Raw genomic sequence first — 24,016 nt, 5'->3', positions numbered from 1 at the left:
GTGATTGCATTGATGTGGGAGCGATTTGGATGGAGAGGCAAAGGCAGATCTTGGCGTTTTTGTGAAGGTGGGACCGTCAGGATTTGGAGATGGCTTGGATATGTGGGTTGAATGAGAGAGAGGAGCTAAGGAGGACACCAAGATTACGGGCTTGTAAGACGGGAAGGATGGTTGTGCCATCTACGGTGACGGGAAAGTTTGGGAGAGGACGGGTTTTGGAGGGAAGGCAAGGAGCTCTGTCTTGGGCATGTTGAGTTTGAGGTGGTGGGAGGACATCAAATAGAGATGTCCTGTAGGCAGGAGGAGATGTAAGCCTGGATAAAGAGAGAGAGAACAAGGGAGTATATGTAGGCTTGGGTGTCATCTGCATAGCGATGGTAGTTGAAGCCATGAGAGGGAATGAGTTTTCCAAGGGAGTGAGTGTATTCTATTCTCCAGGGAGACTGAGACTGAACGGCCAGAAAGATAAGAGGAGAACCAGGAGAGGACAGAATCACCGAAGCCAAGGATAGATAGCGTATCAAGGAGAAATGGTCCACGTTTTCAAAGGCAGCCAAGAGGTCAAGGAGGATTAGGATGGAGTAGGATTATGATGGAGTAGGAGCCCTTGGATTTGGCAAGAAGGAAATCGTTGGAGACCTTTGAGAGGACGGTTTCAGTGGAGTGAAGGGAATGGAAGCCAGATTATAGGAGGTCCAGGAGAGAATTGGAGGAGAGGAATTTGAGACAGCAAGTGTAGATGACTCGCTCAAGGAGTTTGGAGAGGAAAGGTAGGACGGAGATGGGGTGATAATTGGAGGGGGCTGTGGGGTCAGTGAAGAGTTTTTTTAGGATGGGGCAGATGTGGACGTGTTTGAAGGCAGTGGGGAGGAAGCTGCTGGAGAGTGAGCGGTTGAAGATGGTAGTTAAGGAGGGAGGGGGAGAGAGTCTTTATAAGGTGCGAAGGAATGGAGTCCGATGTGCATGTGGAAGGGGTGGCATTTGAGAGGAAGCAGGAGATCTCCTCTGAAGAAACTGCTGGGAAAGAAGGGAAAGTTGAAGAAGGGGCTGAGAAGCAGGGGGATGGAGGAGGGGGAGGGGTGATTTGGGGGAGCTCACACTTGATGGTGTTAATTTTCATGATAAAGTAGATGGCCAGATTGTTGAGGGCGAGAGATGGCAGTGGGGTGGGGAGGAGAGCGGGCCTGAGGAGGGAGTTCAATGTCTGGAACAACTGTCGAGGGTGATGGGCGTAGGTGTCAATAAGGGAAGAGAAATAGTTTTGCCGGGCAGGGGAAAGGGCAGAGTTAAGGCAAAAAAGGACAAACTTGAAATGGACAAGGTCTGGCCTGATGTTTAGATTTCCGCCAGCAGCATTCAGCGGCTCAAGCGTAAGAGCGAAGAAGGCGGGCAGTGCAGGTGTCATCCTTGACTCGTCTCTCTCGTTCACCCCACACATCCTATCCGTTACCGAGACCTGCCGGTTTCACCTCTACGATATCGCCAAGATCCGCCCTTTCCTCTCCACCCAAACGGCTACCTTACCGCTACGGGCTCTCGTTATATCCCGGCTAGACTACCGTGTCAGCCTTCTCTCTGACCTCCCTTCCTCCTCTCTCGCCCCGCTCCGGTCTATTCTTCACTCCGCTGCCTGGCTCATCTTCCCGCAGAAACGATCTGGGCCTGTCACTCCCCTTCTTAAACAACTCCAGTGGTTGCCTATCGACCTCCGCTCCAAACAAAAACTCCTCACTCTAGGCTTCGAGGCTCTCCGTCACCTCGCCCCTTCCTACCTCTCCTCCCTTCTCTCTTTCTACCGCCCACCCCGCACGCTCCGCTCCTCCGCCGCCCGCCTCCTCGCCGTCCCTCGGTCTCGCCCGTCCCGCCGTCGACCCCCGGGCCGCGTCCTCCCGCGGTCCCGGAACGCCCTCCCTCCTCACCTCCGCCAAACTGATTCTCTTCCCCTCTTCGAAACCCTACTTAAAACTCACCTCCTCCGAGAGGCCTTCCCGGACTGAGCTCCTCTTCTCCCTCTACTCCCTCTGCCGCCCCCCCTTCACCTCTCCGCAGCTAAACCCTCTTTTTTCCCCTTTTCCCTCTGCTCCTCCACCTCTCCCCATCCCCACAGCACTGTACTCGTCCGCTCAACTGTATATATTTCCATCACCCTATTTATTTTGTTAATGAATTGTACGTCGCCTTGATTCTATTTAGTTGCCATCGGTTTTTACGAGATGTTCTTCCCCTCGACTCTATTTATTGCCATCGTTCTTGTCTGTCCGTCTCCCCCGATTAGACCGTAAGCCCGTCAAACGGCAGGGACCGTCTCTATCTGTTGCGGACTTGTTCATCCCAAGCGCTTAGTACAGTGCTCTGCACATAGTAAGCGCTCAATACTATTGAATGAATGAATGCAGGTGATCCGGGGCTGTGGGTTAGTGGTGCGAGAGTGACGAAGGGATAGGGAAGCGAGTGAGTTGAGTTGCGTAGAGAGGGTGATGTTGAGAGTATCGATTTGGTCGTCAAGAGTGGGTAGATTGGGTACGGAGGCTAGGTGGGGTGTGATGCGCTGAGAGAGATGGATGGGGTCGAGAGATCGGAGGTCTTTGTGGGGGAATGGTACAGATTTGTGGGGAAGAGGAATGTGGGGGAAGAAGCAAGTGAGAAGGTTGTGCTGGAAAGTTTAGGAAGAGAGCCTGGCAATTTGGTGCTGGAGGCTCTGAAACTGCAGCCCCAAATTGGAATTGGAGTTTTTGACTTGGCCTGCACAGCTATCCCGGAGTGGGAATTTCTGAGCCAGAGGAAGGAGTCCCGTTAGGTTGCAGAGATTGTCGGGATTCATTCATTCAGTCAGTCGTATTTATTGAGCGCTTGCTGTGTGTAGAGTACTCTGTTACGCACTTGGAAAGTACAATTCGGGAAGAAATAGAGATAATCCCTACCCGACAGCGGGCTCACAGTCTATGGCGTCTACCAACTCCCAAGCACGAAGTTCAGTTTTCTGCGCAAGCAAGTGCTCAATAAATACCATTGGTTGACTTTAAGTTCCTCTAGGGCAAGGACCATGTCTTTTATTGTAGAGTTTTAAACACCTAAAACAGTGCTGTGGCACCAGTAAGTACTCGGGAAACACAGACACAGTGGAACCCAGTCTCTGTCCCATAAACCCTTACTTCCTCTTCCCCCACTGCCTTCTGTGTCACCCTTGAACTTGGATTCTCATCCTTTATTGACCCCTCCCTCAGCCCCACAGCACTTACGTGCATATCTGTAATTTATACATTTTTATTAATGACTGTCTCTCCCTCTAGACTGTAACTTCATTTTGGATAGGGAACATGTCATCCAACTCTATCACACTGTACTCTTCCAAGCACTTAGTACAGTGCTCTGAAGACAGTAAGTGCTTAATCAATACAGAAGACTCACAGTCTAAGGGAGAACAAGTATTGAATCTCTCTTTTCCAGACGAGGCAACTAAGTCACGGAGAAGCTAGGTGACTTGCCCAGGGTCACAGCAGACGAGACGCAGAGCCGGGACTTGAACTCAGGTCCTCTGACTCCCAGGCCCCGGGATACTTGCCACTAGGCTAAGCTGCACCTAACTGGGGTCGGGACCGAAATCCGCAGGATGTTTCGCTATCAATTCATCCCCGTGTCAGGAAGACCTGCAGGGATAATAATAATGTTAATAATGTTGGTATTTGTTAAGCGCTTACTATGTGCAGAGCGCTGTTCTAAGCGCTGGGGGAGATACAGGGTAATCAGGTTGTCCCACGTGAGGCTCGCAGTTAATCCCCATTTTACAGATGAGGGAACTGAAGCCCAGAGAAATGAAGTGACTCGCCCACAGTCACCCAGCTGACAAGTGGCAGAGCTGGGATTCGAATCCATGACCTCTGACTCCCAAGCCCGGGCTCTTTCCACTGAGCCACGCTGCTTCTCTCCGAAGAAGGATACTCAGTTCCTTCTCCACATCAGACCAGACGCTGTGGTGTTGATCCAGGCTCTAGATGAGAGCCTCGGTTTGAAATCTCAGTTCTAGAGCCCATTTCTGGTCAGAATAAATTAGCAATCATGAGCATCTTGGAGGCCTGCCATCTCTTTTGTCTTCCACTTTTCCATAAGTCTGGGGCACCAGGCACTTGGAGAATTAAAAATGGTTTATTCTAAATAGGTGACTGAAAATGGGAGGGGTGAGGCTTATTCCTCCTCCTCTAGCACGAGCGGCGTGGGAAATAACACCGTCTAGTTGGAAAGAGCCTGGGCCCGGGAGTCAGAATAATAATAGTAATAATAATAATAACTCTGGTATTTAAGTGCTTACAGTGTGCCAGGCACTGTACTAAGCGCTGGGGTGGATACAAGCAAATCGGGTTGGACACAGCCCCTGTCCCACTTGGGACTCACACTCCTAATCCCTATTTTACAGATGAGGAGACTGAGACACTGAAGTGAAGCGACTTGCCCAAAGTCTCACAGCAGAACGTATGAAGGCAAATCTGGGTTCTAATCCCACCTCTGCCATTCCCCTATTGTGTGAGCTTGGGCAAGTCACTTAACCTTTTTCTGCCTCAGTTTCCTCGGCTGTAAAGAGGGGATTAAATATCTGTTCTCCCTCCTATTTCATCGTTCATTCAGTCGTATGTACTGAGCACTTACTGTGTGCAAAGCACTGTATTAAGCACTTGGGAGAGTGTAATACGACAACAAACAGATACATTCTCTGCCGACAACGAGCTTAGATGGTGAGCCCTATGTAGGGAGAGGATTGTGTCCAACCGGATTAGCTTTTATCTACTCCAGTGCTTAGTCCAGCACTTGGCACATATGTGCTTATAACTATTATCATTATTATTATTACTATTATTATTATTATACTCAGCATGGTGGAGGGGATAGAGCATGGGCTCGGGAGACAAAAGGTCATAGGTTCTAAAGCTGGCTCTGCCACCTGTCGGCTGTGCGACTGTGGGCAAGTCACTTAACTTCTCTGTGCCGCAGTTACCTCATCTGTAAAATGGGGGTTAACTGTGACGACCTGATTACCCCGTATTTACCCCAGCACTTAGAACAGTGCTCTGCATATAGTAAGAGCTTAACAAATACCCACATTTATTTTATTGTTTATTTTTTCTGCGTGGCTCACTGGAAAGAGCACGGGCTTTGGCGTCAGAGGTCATGGGTTTGAACCCCGGCTCTGCCCCTTGGCAGCTGTGTGACTGTGGGCAAGTCACTTCACTGTGCCTCAGTTCCCTCATCTGTAAAATGAGGATTAAGACTGTGAGCCCCACGTGGGACAACCTGATTCCCCTGTGTCTACCCCAGCGCTTAGAACAGTGCTCGGCACATAGTAAGCGCTTAACAAATACCAACATTATTATTATTATTATTCTCTGTGCTTCTGTTACCTTATCTGTAAAATGGGGATTGAGACTGGGAGCTCTGTGTGGGACAGGGATTGTGTCCAACCTGATTTGCTTGTCTCCACCCCAGCGCTTGGCATACAGCAAGTGCTTAACCAATACCCCAGTTATTATCATTATTATTCTTTTTATTATTATTACTCTGGCTTCCAATAGGCCTGGAGGTTCCTCTCCAAAGAGAATGGTGGTGGGAATAGTTACTCTATTCCCTGGACAAACCAAACCAGCCAGGAAGGAAGCAGCGGTTTAGGGGAGCTGGAGATGGGGGACGTTGCGACTGGCAGCCACGTTGTAAGAAATGGGCCGCAGGAGGAAGAGTGAGGAGCATGTACTGAGAGGTGGAGAAGGGAACAGAGAGGTAAGAGGAGGGAATAGCCTTGAGGCCAGTGGTCAGAAACTTTTGATGTACCCAGGAAGCAATGAGGAGCTAACTGAAGGTTTCTGAGAAGGGGAGTTGACATTTGATTGACAGAGAGATGATTATCTCCATTGTAAGCTCCTTGAGGGCAGGGAATTTGTAGTAGCTTTTGTTGTAATAATAATAATGATGATGCCATTACCCTATTTATTTTGTCATTACCCTATTTATTTTGTTAAAGAAATGTACATCGCCTCGATTCTATTTAGTTGCCATTGTTTTTACGAGATGTTCTTCCCGTCGACTCTATTCATCGCCATCGTTCTCGTCTGTCCGTCTCCCCCGATTAGACCGTAAGCCCGTCAGAGGGCAGGGACCGTCTCTATCTGTTGCCGACTTGTTCATTCCAAGCACTTAGACAGTGCTCTGCACATAGCAAGCGCTCAATAAATACTATTGAATGAATGAATTATTAAGTGCTTACTATGTACCAAGCACTGTTCTAAGCGCTGGGGTAGATACAAGGTAATCGGGTTGTCCCACGTGGGGCTCGCAGCCTCAATCTCCATTTTACAGATGAGGGAACTGAGGCCCGGAGAATAGTAATGTTGGTATTTGTTAAGCGCTCACTATGTGCCGAGCACTGTTCTAAGCGCTGGGGGAGATACAGGGTAATCAGGTTGTCCCACGTGAGGCTCACAGTCGATCCCCATTTTACAGACGAGGTAACTGAGGCACAGAGAAGTGAAGTGACTTGCCCACAGTCACCCAGCTGACAAGTGGCGGAGCCGGGATTCGAATCTATGAGCTCTGACTCCCAAGCCCGGGCTCTTGCCACTAGGCCACGCTGCTTTGTCTTGCCCAAAGTCACACAGCTGACAAGTGGCAGAGCTGGGATTAGAACCCACGACCTCTGACTGCCAAGCCCATGCTCTTTCCTCTACTCTTCCCAGTCCTAATACCGTTTTTTTTGTCCTCATTGGGCACTCAGTGAATGCCACTGCTGGCTTCACTGATGCAGTGACATGTAGGCCAGAGTGACGAGAGTAAAGGGTGGAGGCAGGTAGACCGTAAACTGTTAGAGGAATCTAACCAATGTCACTCAAAAATTCTGGACACCTTCCGTCAATCCCATCTCCATATTTTTGTTTCAGTTAATACCCGATCATTGAAAGGATAATAAAGGTATTTCAATACGTTTAAAGAAATAATACCTAAATATAAATTATTTCAACAATTCAATAAAATCTATTGAAATCATCAAAAATTAAATACATATTTTGATATTAATAAAAATAAATATAGGTGTTTCATTAGACTGTAAGCCCGTCAAACGGCAGGGACTGTCTCTATCTGTTGCCGACTTGTTCATCCCAAGCGCTTAGTACAGTGCTCTGCACATAGTAAGCGCTCAATAAGTACTATTGAATGAATGAATATAAAATATAAACCAACATGTAGTTACCTTTTGGGAGCAACAAGTATTTGTCCTCTAACTGTTCCTGGAAACATTTATTACTTATTGTTATAAACCCAATAAGAAAATAATAATAATTGTGGTATTTGGCGCTTCTGCCAACCACCGTATTAAGTGCTGGAGTAGATACAGGAAAATTAAGTCAGATGCAGTTCCTCCCTCACATGGGGCTCAGAGTCTAAGGTGGAGAGAGAACAGATATTTTGATGGTCGTGATACCTGTCCACTTGTTTTGTTTTGTTGTCTGTCTCCCCCTTCTAGACTGTGAACCTGTTCTTGGGTAGGGATTGTCTCTACCTGTTGCCGAATTGTACTTCCCAAGCACTTAGTACAGTGCTCTGCGCACAGTAAGCGCTCAATAAATACGACTGAATGAATGAAAGGTATTGAGTACACATTTTACGGCTGAGGAAATTAAGGCACAGAGATATGAAGTGACTTAACCAAGGTGTGTCAGCAGAGAAATGGCAGAGCTGGGATTAAAACCCAGGTCTTCTGACGCCCGGCCCATATTCCTTCAACTAGGCCAGACTGCTCTCGTGTTGACTGAACTGTGATCTCCAGATGAATAATTTTTTTAAGTAAGGGTGTGATAAGCGCGCGTGCAAGGAAAGGGGTTATTGTTGGAATTCATAGCCTAAATAATTAAGATTTTAAAAGATCACAATACCCATTATCGAGCTCCTCTATTCACACTTTTTTAAGATAGAGCCGTTTAATTTTAATGTCCATTCAGGTTGTATCGGGGAATTGCTGTATTGGTGGATAGAAGTATACATGAAGAATCGGCAGAATGTAGAGCTGAGGTAAATATGAGAATTCTGAGAAGCAGCATGGCCTAGTGGAAAGAGCATAGGCCTGGAAATCACTGGACCTGGGTTCTAATCCTGACTCCAATACTTGTCTGATGTGTGATCTTGGGCAAGTCACTCAATTTCGCCATGTTTCAGTTACCTCATTTGTAAAATGGAGATTAAGACCGCGAGCCCATGTGGTGCATGGACTGTGCCTAACCTGATTATCATGTTCCTTCCCCTGCACTTAGTACAGCGCCTAGCACATAGTGAGAGCATAACAAACACCATTAAAAAAACCACTGATCCCTGTTAGATTGTAAATTCTTTGATGGCAGAGTCCCTACTTTAAACTTTCGTTGGACTCTCCTCAGCACTTTGTGTAGTGAAGTGTATACCAGAATCACTCAGTAGTGTCAACTGACTGATCAAAGTCAAAGGTGATACCAAAATGCAAGGTTGGAGGAAAAACAGAGAATACGGTGGTGTAAATAACTGTAATGGGAAAATTAGGAAGCGTAGAAGATCTGGAACAGAAGATGAAAAGTCCAGTTTGGGACCTATTGAATTTACAAGGCAAGTGGATTATCTAAATGGAGATGCCCTGAAGAAAGGAAGAAATCGTTTTTAGAAGAGGTGAAAGGACAGAGCTGGAAAATAGATTTTCTGTTCATACCATATTATTGCTCTTGGCTTCACTGCCAAGGTGAATGGAGTTGACTGGAGTTATAAGCACTGTTTATTTTCATTATTCATACCTTCTAACCAGGAATGTCGGCACTGAATCCCTATCTATCTAGCTACATTTCTTTTGCTCTGGATTTGCCCGCAGACAAGCTCCCTCTGACTCACTGTCATAGTGAAAAATACTTGGTAGTATATTGGGATCTAGAGAAAAGATGAAAAGGAGAATTAATAAAACTGTTAAATGTCTGGCCATCGTGGTCATGATTTGATGATTCAATAAACTACCTGTGACTTTTCTTTCAGGTCATTCTGCTTAATTCGTTCCGTAATGATTGCAAATGTTTTACAATGCCGTGGTGGAAATGATCCCCCGAAGTTCTTTGTGGTAAAAGAAATTCCGTGCCTAGGTGCTTTGGGTCCCACCCAGAGCCTTTAAAGTGATCTAAAAATATTTCCAGCTGTTTAAAATTGATAGTGTTGATCTTTCTGATTAGAGTACTTTGAGGGGAAAGAGGAATGCAGAGAGACCTAGAAATATTGCTGAATACCAACGTTGAAATACTGCAAGGGGAGTTCATCAAGGAACCAAATAGTTACCAAAAGTAAAAATGCAAAACTTGGAGAGGGAACAGCCGTGTCTACGGGACACAAGGACGAGCAATTCTAGTAATAATAATAATTACGATGGTATTTGTTAAGCACTTACTATGTGCCGAGCACTGTTCTAGGTGCTGGGATAGATACAAGGTTTTCAGATTGTCCCATGTGGGACTCACAGTCTTAATCCCCATTTTACAGATGAGGTGAGGCACAGAAAAGTTGAGTGACTTGCCCAGAGTCACACAGCTGGCAAGTGGCGGAGCTGGGATTAGAACCCACGACCTCTGACTCCCAAGTCCATGCTCATTCCACTAAGCCACGCTGTTTCTACTGGGCATCCCCACAAAACTACAAAGAAAAAATAACATAGTCTCACCTCCTCCAAGAGGCCTTCCCAGACTGAGCTCCCCTTTTCCCTCTATTGCCTCCACCCCCGCCCACCTCTCCGCAGCTAAACCCTCTTCTTCCCCCATTTCCCTCTGCTCCTCCCCCTCTCCCTTCCCCTCCCCTCAGCAATGTACTCGTCCGCTCGACTGTATATGTTTTCATCACCTTATTTATTTTGTTAATGAGATTTACATCGCCTTGATTCTATTGATCTGCTATTGTTTTAATGAGATGTTCATCCCCTCGATTCTATTTATTGCCATTGCTCTTGTCCGTCCATCTCCCCCATTTAGACCGTAAGCCCGTCAAAGGGCAGGGACTGTATCTGTTACCGATTTGTCCATTCCAAGCGCTTAGTACAGTGCTCTGCACATAGTAAGCGCTCAATAAATACTGTTGAATGAATGAATGAATATTCAGCTAGTAAAAACTGGCACACTGACGATGATGATGATTATGGAGGTCGTTAAGCACTTACTATGTGCCAAACACTGAGTTCATGCGAGGGGCTAGCGAACCCACATTCATCCTATCTCTGCTTCTGCTATGCCCCACTGCTCCAATCAATTGATTGATTATACCCTGCCTGGCGCTCCCTCCCACTTTAAATCTGACAGACCACAGTTCTCCCCGTCTTCAAATTGCTTCTAAAAATCACATCTCCAAGAAACCTACCCTGATTTTTTAATGGTATTTGTTAAGCGCTTAGTAGTTGCCAGGCACTATATCGATATTAATGTCGGTCTCCCCCTCTCTAAAAAATAAAATAAAAATAAGTGTCGGCATTTGTTAAGCGCTTACTATGCGCAGAGCACTGTTCTAAGCGCTGGGTTAGATACAGGGTAATCAGGTCGTCCCACGTGAGGCTCGCAGTCTTAACCCCCATTTGACAGATGAGGTCACTGAGGCCCAGAGAAGCGAAGTGACTTGCCCACAGTCACACAGCTGACGAGTGGCAGGGCGGAGATTCGAACCCATGAGCTCTGACTCCCAAGCCCGGGCTCTTTCCACTGAGCCACGCTGCTTCTCTAGACCGTAGGCTCGTGGTGGGCAGGGAATGTGTCTGTTTATTGTTATGTCGTACTCTCCCAAGGGCTTAGTACAGTGCTCTGTACACAGTAGGCGCTCAATAAATATGATTGAATGAATTGCTAAATCCCCAAGCTACGTCCCTGCCAGCGCCACCAGTATTTCTGGACCACTGAAACACTGTTATACTGCCTATACCACTTGTGTACACGTCAGCCTGGCCCAGTGGATAGAGCACGGGCCTGGGAGCCAGAAGGAGCCGGGTTCTAATGTGACTCTGCCATTTGTCTGCTGTGTAACCTTGAGCAAGTCACTTCACTTCTTTGGGCCTCAGTTCCCTCATCTGTAAAGTGGGGATTAAGACCGAGCCCTAGGTGGAACAGGGATTGTGTCCAACCCAATTATCTCGTGTCTACCCCGGCCCTTAGAACAGCAGGGCTTGGTGCATAGTACCGCTTAACGAATGCCATAATTATTGTATTATGATTATTATTGTATTTGCCCAACTGCTTAGTACAGTAAACTCTCAGTAAATACCATTAACTGATACGCTATTGAGAACAGTGCTCTGCAGACAGTAAGCAGTCAATGATTCTTGTCTGTCCGTCTCCCCCGATTAGACGGTAAGCCCGTCAAACGGCAGGGACCGTCTCTATCTGTTGCCGACTTGTTCATTCCAAGCGCTTAGTACAGTGCTCTGCACATAGTAAGTGCTCAATAAATACTATTGAATGAATGAAAGTACAATTCAAGTATAATAATGTTGGTATTTGTTAAGCGCTTACTGTGTGCAGAGCACTGTTCTAAGCGCCGGGGCAGACACAGGGGAATCAGGTTGTCCCACGTGGGGGCTCACAGTCTTAATCCCCATTTTACAGATGAGGTAACTGAGGCCCAGAGAAGTGAAGTGACTTGCCCACAGTCACACAGCTGACAAGTGGCGGAGCCGGGATTCGAACCCATGACCTCTGACTCCAAAGCCCGTGCTCTTTCCACTGAGCCACGCTGCTTCGCCTGTCTGTATCCTATCTGTAAATGATTTTAGTGTTGGTCTTCTCCACTAGATTGATTTTTTTCTTTTAATGATATTTGTTAAGTGCTCACTATGTGCCGGGCACTGTTCCAAGCACTGGGGTAGATATAATATCTTCAGGTTGGACACCGTCCCTGTCCCCACATGGAGATGATAGTCTAAGGGGGAGGGAGAACAGGGACCTTAAACTTATTGTGGGCAGGGAATGTGTCTGTTTATTGTAGCGTCGTTCTTTATTGTAGCATTGTTCTCTCCCCAGGACTTAGTACAGTGTTCTGCACACAGGAAGTGCTCAATAAATGCGATTGATTGACTGATATTTTACAGATGAAGAAACTAAGGCACAGATTAGTTAAGATCACACAGCAGACAAATGTCAGAGCCAGGAGTAGAACCCAGGTCCTCCGTCTCCCAGGCCCGTCTTTCCACTATTCATTCATTCAATAGTATTTATTGAGCGCTTACTATGTGCAGAGCACTGTACTAAGCGCTTGGAATGGACAAATCGGTAACAGAGATGGTCCCTGCCCTTTGACGGGCTCACAGTCTAATCGGGGGAGACGGACACACAAAGACAATGGCAATAAATAGAATCAAGGGGAAGAACATCTCATTAAAACAATAGCAAATAAATAGAATCAGGGTGATGTACATCTCACTGCTCATTCTGTAGGCAGCCAGACAGGGAAAGGAAGTCATCCGTCAGTCCTTTGGTAGCCTGAGGAGGGTGGCCATTGAGGGAGGGTTGGCAGGAACGTGGGGCTCCGTGGCGGAGGAAGTGGGAATACAGGGGGAAGATGATGAAGTGGGGATCAGGATAGGAGGGGCTTGGTAGAGAAGCAGCATGGCATAACGGGTAGAGCACGGACCTGGCGGTCAGAAGGTCACAGGTTCTAATCCCGGCTTTGCCACTTGTCCATTGCGTGACCCTGGTCAAGTCACTTCGCTTCTCTGTGCCTTAGTTACCTCATCTGAAAATGGGGGGATTGAGACTGTGAGCCCCAAGTGGGATAGGGACCTTGTCCAACCCGATTTGCTTGTATCCCTCCCTGTGCTTAGTACAATGCCAGGCACATAGTAAGCACTTAAATACCATAAAGAAGAAAGAGAGAGAGAGAGAGAGAGCGAAAGAAAGAAAAAAAAGAAAGAGGAAGAGAGAGAGAGAGAAAGAGAGAGAGAGAAAGAAAGGAAGAAAGAAAGTAAGCACTTAAATACCATAAAGAAGAAAGAGAGAGAGACAACAAAAAAGAAAGAGAAAGAGAGAGAGAGAGAAAGAAAAAAGAAAGGAAGGGAAGAAAGAAAGAAAGAAAGAAAGAAAGAAAGAAAGAAAGAAAGAAAGAAAGAAAGAAAGAAAGAAAGAAAGAAAGAAAGAAAGAAAGAAAGAAAGAAAGAAAGAAAGAAAGAAAGAAAGAGAGATAGAGCTGTTGGTGAAAATATCTTTTCTATTAGCCAGGACTCCAAACAAGCAGCAACACCATGAGGAGCCCTTGGCTCAGGGTGTTCCAGCTATCTTAATGATCAAAGTCCCACAAGGTCTCAGTGGTTTGACAAGCTCAAATGTTAAATCATCTGGAAATAGTTTGGCCATTATAACATGCTGCCAGGTTCAGAATGGGCTTCTGATTCTTAACTGGGAGCCGTTCTTTGCCCCTTACAGATTTAGAACGTGGCCCAGGTTACATTTAAAACACTGTCATAACCTGGTCTTGGACAGGCAGGATGAAACTTACCAATTTAGGGAAGATAGAACTATTTTCAAGTTACTTGTTCGTGGGTTTTTTTTTCCAAGTCAGTACTTGGAGGTGTCAAAGCTACTTGTACTTTCCAATAGAGTGTATTTGTCAGAGTCTTAAGGCCCTTCTCCAAGAAACCTTGCCCTTTCTGTAACCTCCCATCACTTAGTTTGCTTTCTATTCTAGGCTCATTGCTCAGAGGGGCAGCGACCTATTTTCGTGGATGACAATGACACTGTTTCACAAAGCCTCCAGTATTGTGACCTTTATAGTAACTATTCTCACGCTGAACACCTTATATTTCCCAAGTCCCTTATCATTTCACTAGCAGTAATAATTGTTGCAATATTCTTCTTCATTGGAGACAGACTGGACTTAATATCAGTGTGGGGAGAAGAGTCCTGTGAAGACAAGGCCATCAATAAATCATCTCCCACTTCCTTCTCCCCTACCCCAGAGAGCGATAAAGTGATGCAAGTCTCTCCCTGGTGCGAGCCTTAGCACATTTTGATCGTCTCTTCTTCCTACGCTGGCTACGTGCAGCTAGTTCTGCTTACAAAAGTAACCTTTTATTTACTCCTCAAGAAGCTGGAAGTAAATATGATATCTTGTTCGTTTGGATTTGGATAAAGTCACTGGGCTAATTTAAGGGATTCTATTTCCAATTCCATATCAAGTGATATCACCTCAAAGCAGACCTGCCTCTGGCAACTTGTCTGCTGTGTTACCTTGGGCAAGTCGCTTCACTTCTTGGTGCCTCAGTTCCCTCATCTGAAAAATGGGGATTAAGACCGTGAGCCCCATGTGGGATATGGACTGTTTCCAACCTGTTTGACTTGTACCTGCCCCAGCGCTTAATACAGTGTCTGACACATGGTACGCGCTTAACAAATAGCGTGTATAAATATATAGTCCCTTCAGTGCCTTTTCCCTAAATAGGAGGATGTTGTTATCTCTCTAGCTCATTAAAATGACAAGAATGTTGGAGAAATATGTCGATGGCAGAGTGGCATTATTTAGAAACCTATTGTTGTCCAGTATTTATTGACCATGAACAAGGATGAGTAAACAGGTTATAGTTAAATAAGCAAGTAGGAGTGAGAGTGAGAGTGTTATCACACAAACTTCCCTCCCTTGCTCCAGCCCCCTCCCCAGCCCACAGCACTTGTGCATATCTATTATTCTAAATAATAATAATATAAATGTACATATTTAGTATTCTATTTATTTTATTAATGATATGTATCTATAATTCTATTTATTTATATTGATGCTATAAATGCTCGTCTACTTGTTTTGCTCTGTTTTCATGAGCCAGTTGTTGAGTAGGGATTGTCTCTGTTGCCGAATTGTACTTTCCAAGCGCTCAGTACGGTGCTCTGCACACAGCAAGCGCTCAATAAATACGATTGAATGAATGATCTCTGCCCTCATTGAGTTTACACTGTAGCAGGGGACACAGACATTAAAATAAACTACAGATGGGGGAAGCAACAGGGTAGAAGGTTATATGCATAACTGCTCTGGAGGAGAAGGTGGGCTGAATTTCAAAGTGCTTACTGGATAATAATAATTGTTGTATTTGTTAAGCACTTGATATGTGTGAAGCACTGTACTAAGTGCTGGGCTAGTTACAAGAAATCAGGTTCCACATGGGCTTGCAGTCTAAATAGAGAGGAGAACAAGCATTGACTCCCCATTTTGCAGATGAGGGAACTGAGGCCCAGAGAAGTGAATTGACTTCCCCGTGGTCACCCAGCAGGTAAGTGGTGGAGCTGGGGTTAGAACTCAGGTCTTCTGAATCCCACCCAGGACCATGTTTTTTCCACTTAGACACGCTGCTTCTCACAAGCTTTGGACTTACGCGTGATATGGGCTTACGTGTATCGTTGACGAAGAAGGGAGGGAAAATGGGGTTGCGAGACGAGGGATTTGTCGGGGAAGGTTTCCTGGAGGAGATATGACTTTAGGAGGGCTTTGAGATGGCAAAAGTGGTGGTCTGTCGGATACGAAAAGAGGAGTTCCAGGCAGGAAAGAGGGTAAGGGGTTGACGGCGAGACAGATGAGATCGAGAAACAGTAAATAGGTTGGTGTTAGAAGCGCAAAGTGTGTGAAGCAAAGTGTGCGACTGAGCTGTAATAGGAGAGGACCAAGGATAGTTAAATTTTTTCCTGTTGGTTCTGAGTTCCATATGTTGAATATCAATGCTTCAAAGGGCAGGGACTGTCTCTATCTGTTACCGATTGGTACATTCCAAGTGCTTAGTACAGTGCTCTGCACATAGTAAGCGCTCAATAAATACTATTGAATGAATGAATGAATGCTTACACTTCCATTACAGCATAAAATTATTTTTCCAAGCTATTCCTTCACAGAGGACCTGGGTCCTAATCTTTGCTCTGCCACTTGCCTGCTCTGAATGTGACCCTGGCAAGTCACTTAACTTTTCTCTGCCTCAGTTTCCTCAACTGCAAAATGGGGAAACAGTACCTGTGTTTTAATGGTATTTGTGAAGTGTTTACCATGTGTCAAGCACTGCTGTAAGAACTGGGGGAGGTACAAGTTAATTAGGTTGGACACAGTCCCTGTCCCACATGGGGCTCCCAGTTTAGAAGGGAGAACAGATATTTAATCCTCATTTTGCAGTGGAGGAAACTGAAGCACAGAGACGTTAAGTGACTTGACCAAGGTCACACAGCCAACAATTGGCAGAGCTGGGTTTAGAACCCAGGCCTTCTGACTTCCAGACCCGTGCTCTTTCCACTAAGCCACGCTGCTTCTCCCTCCTACTTTGATTCCGAGCCCCTCGTGGGACAGGGACTTTGTCCAACCTGATTAGCTGGTACCTATCCCAGCCAAACGTTTAGTACCGTGCTCCGCACGCAGTAAGCGCTCAATAAATAGGAATAGATGAACAATATTTGGCACATAGTAAGTGCTTAAATGTAATAATCATAATAATGGTAATATAATAATGAAATCTCGGACAGTGGTAGATTATACCTGATTTTTCCCTTTGGTTTCTGGGAGAAGGTAGGATCATCATTTGAAAAAATCGCTGCGTGCTACTCGAAGTGGTGGTGGACATAAAGAGACCTGCATGTGGGAAGGCTTCAAAGACCTGGGAGAACTGTTGCTGTGGAATGCTATAGAATTTTCACTGAGGTTTTGTACTCTCGGGGGCATCTCCTGCTGTGCATAGTCAAGGGTGGTGTGGTTTTATAACCCCACTGTAAACTTCCAAGGAACACAAAAACATGTGGTGCTTGTTATGCAGCCTCTCTGGGACCCAGTAACGTAAAGGGGAAGCATTCCCTAAACTCATGGGGGATTAAATAGGTTAAATGGTTCAGGCCACTAAATGCACAGAACATCCTAAAGAATTAGGGACTGACCAGGTTGATTTCAAAATACCAGTTGTCGGTAATTTGCAAAAGCAGTACACCCTGCAATAAGACCAAAAAGAGTTTTGAAGAGGAAAAGCCAGTGGAAATAACCTTAGTAAGAGAAGGACGTGCCTGTTAAGGGCCTGTGATCATCAACGGTATGTGTAGAGCACCGCACTTGGGAGAGTACAGTCCGACAGAGTTGTGGACGCGTTCCCTGCCCACAGTGAGCTTCCAGTCTAGAAAATGAAACCTGTCTAGAAAATGATATTTGTTATTTTTATGGTTTTTGTTAAGCACTTACTACGCGCCAAGCACTGTTCTTCTAAGGAACACTTACTTCAACCCTAAAGGAATCAAAGTAAACAGAATTCTTCCCTCTCCGAGGGAAGCACCTGATATTCACCCCACCTTCAGCCCCACAAGATTTATGTATGTAGCTCTAATTTATTTTAACACCTGTCTCCCCCTCTGAACTGTAAGCGCCTTCTGGGTGGGGAGTGCGTCTACCAACTCTGTTTCGTATTCTCCCAAGTGCTTATAGTACAGTGCTGTGCATGTAGAAAGCGCTTAATAAATACCATTGATTGATTGATTACTTGATTTGAGTAACTGCTCCAGTCATTCTCATTTCAAAGATTTGTAAAAGTACCTGAAGAAAGGAAAGGCAGTTGTAAAAATGCTATTCTTCATTCTATCCTGCCTTCCAAAGAAAAGAACACAGATAATATGCTTTGAATATTGTACTGCACACTGAGTGAGATACAGCATATGCAGATTGGACACAGTCCCTGTCCCATTAAATTCTGGGGAGCCAGAAATGTAATTTCCTAAATCAGGACGGAGGGCATTTGTATTATTCGTTCAGAGCCCCGGTGCATTATTGCCTGCCTCCCTGTCTTTCCTCAGGGAAAACACAAATATTTTATATTCTGTGGAACAGAAAATTGAAGCTAGGCTTCTTCAAGGATTGGAACTAGAGCAGCTATTTAAAAACTGTACACGGAATTGTGGTTTCAAACTGGCGGTAGAATCCTTCTCTCCCGATCTGCAAATGCTCAGGAGCAATGAAGGGGATGGAAGACAAGTCACATAAGCCGACTGTAATCAATCAATCAATTATATTTATTGAGCGCTTGCTGTGTGCAGAACATTATACTAAGGCCTTAGGAGAGTACAATATAACAGTTCAACAGAGTTGGTAGACACATACCCTGCCTACAGTGAGCTTACAGTCTAGAGGGGAAACATATTAATATAAATGAATAAATTACGGATCGGTGCATAAGCGCTGTGGGGCTAAGGGAGGGATGAACAAAGGGAGCAGATCAGGGTGATGTGGAAGGGAGTGAGAGAAGAGGAAATAAGGGCTTAAGGAAAGAGATGTGCCCTCAGTACGGCTTTGAAAATGGGGAGGCTAATTGTCAGTCGGACATGAAGAGGGAGAGCTTTCCAGGCCAGAGGTAGGACGCGGGTGAGAGGTTGGCAGGGAGAATACACTCTCTCTCTCTCTTTCTCTCACTTTTTTTTCTCACTCTTTCATAGTAGGCAGGGAACAAGTCCCTCAACTCTGTTATACTGTACTCTCCCGCACGCTCAGTACAGTGCTCTGCCCACGGTAAGCTCTCAATAAATACGATCGATTTCTCTCTTTCTTTCACTCTCCCGCCTTTTCTCTCCCTGCTAGAGAGGCAAAGGCATAAAACCGTTGATCAGAAGGTGTGTTCATTTTATCAAAGGCTTTCAATTTATTTCAGTGTTTTATTTTTGCAGGTGGTCATGTACATCGGCCAGATCGCTAAGGATATCCTGAAGTGGCCTCGTCCCTTCTCCCCCCCGGTCGTGCAGCTAGAAAAGAGAGTAATTGCTGAGTATGGAATGCCATCTACTCATACCATGGCCGCGACAGCCATATCTTTCACGTTACTCATTTCCACTATGAACCGGTACAAGGTAGGAAGCCACCCGTTCCACGCTCCCTCATCCCTGACCCCAACTAGGGAATCGGTGGGAGGAAAAAGTTGGAATGATTACTTTTGTTCGAGATTTTCCTCTTATTCCCTTCAATAGTTGTAAGAGAAACATTTTTTGAGTATACACTTGTATTACGCGCACTGTACTAAGTGCTTAGAAGGTACAGAATAATGAAGTGACTCATTATTCCCTGCCCACAAGGAGCTTAGAGAAGCAGTGTGGCTTATTGGAAAGAGCGCGGGCTCGGGAGGTCGTGGTTCTAATCCCGGCTCCGCTACTTGTCAGCTGTGTGACTTCGGACAAGTCACTTCATTTCTCTGGGTCTCAGCACCCTCATCTGTAAAATGGGGATTAAGACTGTGAACCCCACGTGGGACAACCTGAAAAGCTTGAATCTACCCCAGGGACAGTGCTTGGCACATAGTAAGCGCTTAACAAATACCATCATCATCATTATTGTTATTATTCTACTGTAGCAGAGTCACTGAGGATGTTTGAGTCACTTGCAGTGAGATCTAATGACAGTAAAGGGGTTTGGATGTTGGTTGAGCCACAGGTTCTATCTTTCACCTTCTTCAGCACTTGGAGTAGTAGTATTCATTCATTCATTCATTCATTCATTCAATAGTATTTATTGAGTGCTTACTATGTGCAGAGCACTGTACTAAGCGCTTGGAATGTACAAATCGGCAACAGATAGAGACAATCCCTGCATACTGACGGGCTTACAGTCTAATCGGGGGAGACGGACAGACAAAAACAATAGCAATAAATAGAATCAAGGGGTTGAGCATCTCATTAAAACAATAGCAATAAATAGAATCAAGGTGATGCACATCTCATTAACAAAATAAATAGGGTAATAAAAATATATTCAATTGAGCGAATGAGCACAGTGCTGAGGGGAGGGGAAGGGAGAGGGGGAGGAGCAGAGGAAAAGGGGGGAAAGAGGGTTTAGCTGCGGATAGGTGAAGGGGGGGTGGTAGGGGGAGTAGAGGGAGAAGGGGAGTTCAGTCCGGGAAGGCCTCTCGGAGGAGGTGAGTTTTAAGTAGGGTTTTGAAGAGGGGAAGAGAATGAGTTTGGCGGAGGTGAGGGAGGGGGCGTTCCGGGACCGCGGGAGGACGTCTCCCCCGATTAGACCGTAAGCCCGTCAAACGGCAGGGACCGTGTCTATCTGTTGCCGAATTGTTCATCCCAAGTGCTTAGTACGGTGCTCTGCACATAGTAAGCGCTCAATAAATACTATTGAATGAATGAATGAATGAATGAATGAATGAGTGAAGCAGCGTGGCTCAGTGGAAAGAGCACGGGCTTGGGAGTCAGAGGTCACGGGTTCGAATCCAGGTCCTGCCACTTGTCAGCTGTGTGACTGTGGGCAAGTCACTTCACTTCTCTGTGCCTCAGTGACCTCATCTGTAAAATGGGGATTAAGACTGTGAGCCTCACTTGGGACAACATGATTGCCCTGTATCTACCCCAGCGCTTAGAAGAGTGCTCTGCACATAGTAAGCGCTTAACAAATACCAATGTCATTACAAGGTAATCGGGTTGGACCCAGTCCCTGTCCCACTTGGGGTGCACAGTCTTAATCCCCATTTTACAGATGGGGTAACTGAGGCATGGAAAAGCTAAGTGCCCTTGTCCAAGGTCACATAGAAGACAAGTGATGGAACTGGGTTTAGAATCCACGTCCTCTGACTCCCAAGCCTGCGTTCTTTCCCCTAGATCACGATGCTTCCCGGAAAGCCTTACGTGAAAGTTGTAAGGCTTTGCGCAGCTGGGGAGTGGCGGAAGGACTTTTCCATCTCAGCTCTTCTTCTGGCACACTTGACTATTTCAAGTCCCCTCTGTGGACTTGAGAACGACATTCGGAAGGACAAAACAAAGCCCCCACTCTAACTCTTCTCTTCGAAAGAATATTTGTCTAACGTTCAGGACCTCTTGACCATTCGAAGCAGCGTGGCCTAATGGCTAGAGCACGGGCCTGGGAGTCAGAAGGTCATGGGTTCTAAACCACTTGTCTGCTCTATGACCTTGGCCGAGTTGCTTGACTTCTCGGGAAGCAGCGTGGCTCAGTGGAAAGAGCCCGAGCTTGGGAGTCAGAGGTCCTGGGTTCGAATCCCAGCTCCGCCACTTGTCAGCTGTGTGACTGTGGGCAAGTCACTTCACTTCTCTGGGCCTAAATTCCCTCATCTGTACAATGGGGATTAACTGTGAGCCTCACGGGGGACAACTTGATTACCCTGTATCTACCTCAGCGCGTAGAACAGAGTTCTGCACATAGTAAGCGCTTAACAAATACCAGCATTATTATTCTTATTCTCTGTGCCTTGGTTCCCTCATCTATAAAATGGGGATTAAGGCTGTGAGCCCTATTTGGGACAGTGACCTGTGTCCAGCCCGATTATCTTATATCTATCCCAGAAATTAGAACAGTGCCTAGCATATAGTAAGCGCTTAACAAATACCACCATCATGATCATTAACGAGTCGTCTGGACTCGCTGCCTTGAATTCTTCAACTCCAGCTCTCTCCTGGACCCCCTCCAAACTGGCTTCCGTCCCCTCCACTCCACTGAGAATGCTCTCTCAGAGTTCACTCAGAACCTCCTTCTTGCCAAATCCAATGGCTCCTACTCTATCCTAATCCACCTCGACCTCTCAGCTGCCTTTGACGCTGTTCGACCCTCCCCTTCTCCTCCACACCTTATCTCACCTTGGTTTCACAGACTCTGTCCTCTCCCGGTTCTCCTCTTATCTTTCTGGCCGTTCATTCTCCGTCTCCTTCGCGAGCTCCTCCTCCCCCTCCCATCCTCTAACTGTTGGGGTTCCTCAAGGGTCAGTTCTTGGTCCTCTTCTGTTCTCCATCTACCCTCACTCATTCGCTCCCACGGCTTCAACTGTCATCTCTACGCAGATGGCACCCAAATCTACATCTCCTCTCCTCCTGCCTTCAGGACGTCTCCACCTGGATGTCTGCCCGCCACCTATAACTCAACATGTCCAAAACTGAGCTCCTTATCTTCCCTCCCAAACCCTGTCCTCTTCCTGACTTCCCCGTCACTGTGGATGGTACGACCATCCTTCCCGTCTCTCAAGCCCACAACCTTGGTGTCGTCCTTGACTGGGCTCTCTCATTCACCCCCCACATCCAATCCGTCACCAACACCTGCCAGTTTCACCTTTACAGTATCGCCAAGATCCGCCCTTTCCCCTCCATCCAAACGGCTATCGTGCCGGTACAAGCTCTCATAATATCCTGGCTGGATTATTGGTGTCAGCCTTCTCTCTGATCTCCCTTCTTCCTGTCTCTCCCGACTCCAGTCTATTTTTCATTCTGCTGCCTGGATCATCTTCCTACAGAAACACTCTGGGCATGTCACTCCCCTCCTGAATAACCTCCAGTGGTTGCCTGTCAACCTCCGCATGAAACAAAAACTCCTCCCTCTTGGCTTCAAAGCTCTCCATCCCCTTGCCCCCTCCTACTTCACCTCCAGTCTCGCTTTCAACTGCCCACCCCGAACACTCCGCTCCTCTGCCGCTTACCTCCTCACCATCCCCTGTTCACGCCTATTCCGCCGTCGACCCCTGGCCCACATCCTCCCGCTGTCCTGGAATGCCCTCCCTCTTCACCTCCGCCAGACTCTCTTCCCCTCTTCAAAGCCCTACTGAGAGCTCACCTCCTCCAGGAGGCCTTCCCAGACTGAACCTCCCCTTTTCCCTCTGCTCTTCCTCCCTTTCCCCTTCCCCGCCCCTCAGCTGAGCCCCCTTTCCCTCTGCTCCTCCTCCCCTCCCCACCCCACCCTCTGCTCCTCCCCCTTCCCCTCCCCTCAGCACTGCTCATTTGTATATATTATTTATTACCCTATTTATTTTGTTAATGAGGTGTACATCCCTGTGATTCTGTTTATCGTGATAATGTTGTCTTGTTTTTGTTTTGTTCTGTTTTGCTCTGCTGTCTCCCCCGATTAGACTGTGAGCCCGTCATTGAGCGGGGATTGTCTCTATCTGTTGCCGAATTGTACATTGAAGCTCTTAGTACAGTGCTCTGGACATAGTAAGCACTCAATAAATACTATTGAATGAATGAATCATTATCACCTCTGTAATATAGTCTCTGTTAAAATCCTGTGCTATTCCCGGAAATATACTCAATCTCGAAATGAATGGTTTAAAATGGATTGCCTCTAGAAATGAATGATGTACGACAGCCCTATTTTAAGAATACACTGATGCCCAGAATGGCTTTTAGACTCCTTGCTCAGATCATGTTTATCTTCTAATGCCAATTATGTATAGAACCGTATTCAATTCTTTCAAGAAGTAGACCCAAGTATGTTCCCGTATCAAATTTAGGCTCCCTACTGCTAATTTGCCCCTCTGAGGGTCATACCTGGAGAGTTTCCAGTCCTCTACCAGGCTCGGACGGGAGGGAGAGTCAAGCAGTGGCTTATCCTTTCCATTCCTAGCTTGGGCAGTGGCTAGCCAGTGGAAGGCAATCTGCTACAAGTCAAAACTCAGCCCTGTTCTAGGCAGCGGCGGCCTGGGAGAGAGTCGAGGGAGGAGACTCGAGTTTACTGCGCAGAAGGCGGCAATGGTAAACCACTTCCGGATTTTTACCATGAAAATCCTCTGGATCCACGACCAGAACGATTGCAGACGGAGAGCGGGGCGTTCCGGGAGAGATGTGTCGTGATGTCGCTATGGGTCGGAAACGACTCGCCGTCATAAGACAGAGACTGCTAGTTCTGCCTGGTGCTAAATATAGGCACCCTACCTATTCTCCTCCTCCTCCTGGCTACAAGGCTGGAAGGGAGAGGGAGAGGGAAGATTTGAGAATGAGGACATGGGTGGACCTCTCCGTCAAGTGTTGCGGACTCCATTTCTTAGTTGGAATGGAACTGAATTATTCGCTACAAAGCAACTCCTTTTATAAAGGAGTTAGTAATTTATTTAGAAATTATTTTTCGTAATTATTAGAGTAGTTTGTGATTGATTTCATCCTTCTGATCCCTCTAGACTCTGTGCCCGCTGTGGGCAGGGATTGTCTCTCTCTATTGGTGTAACGTGCTTTCCAAGTGCTTAGTACAGTGCTGTGCACACAGTAAGCTCTCAATATGATTGAATGAATGAACGACTCCCTCTTTATGTCCA

At 46.4% G+C, this 24,016-nt stretch overlaps 1 protein-coding gene across 1 annotated transcript in view; it reads left to right on the top strand.

The window, feature by feature from the left end:
* The window catches only part of SGPP2 (sphingosine-1-phosphate phosphatase 2), a 179,451-nt gene that overhangs the window by 122,111 nt on the left and 33,324 nt on the right, over positions 1-24,016 (top strand). The window contains exon 3 of the mRNA XM_029068172.1: positions 18,663-18,842. Within this exon, the coding sequence (XP_028924005.1) occupies positions 18,663-18,842 (180 nt within the window). The remainder of the gene's footprint in view (positions 1-18,662; positions 18,843-24,016) is intronic.

The sequence above is a fragment of the Ornithorhynchus anatinus genome, chromosome 1 (genome assembly GCF_004115215.2).
Source record: "Ornithorhynchus anatinus isolate Pmale09 chromosome 1, mOrnAna1.pri.v4, whole genome shotgun sequence".
NCBI classification, from domain to species: Eukaryota; Metazoa; Chordata; class Mammalia; order Monotremata; family Ornithorhynchidae; genus Ornithorhynchus; species Ornithorhynchus anatinus.
This window is presented reverse-complemented; position numbering and strand designations above follow the sequence as displayed.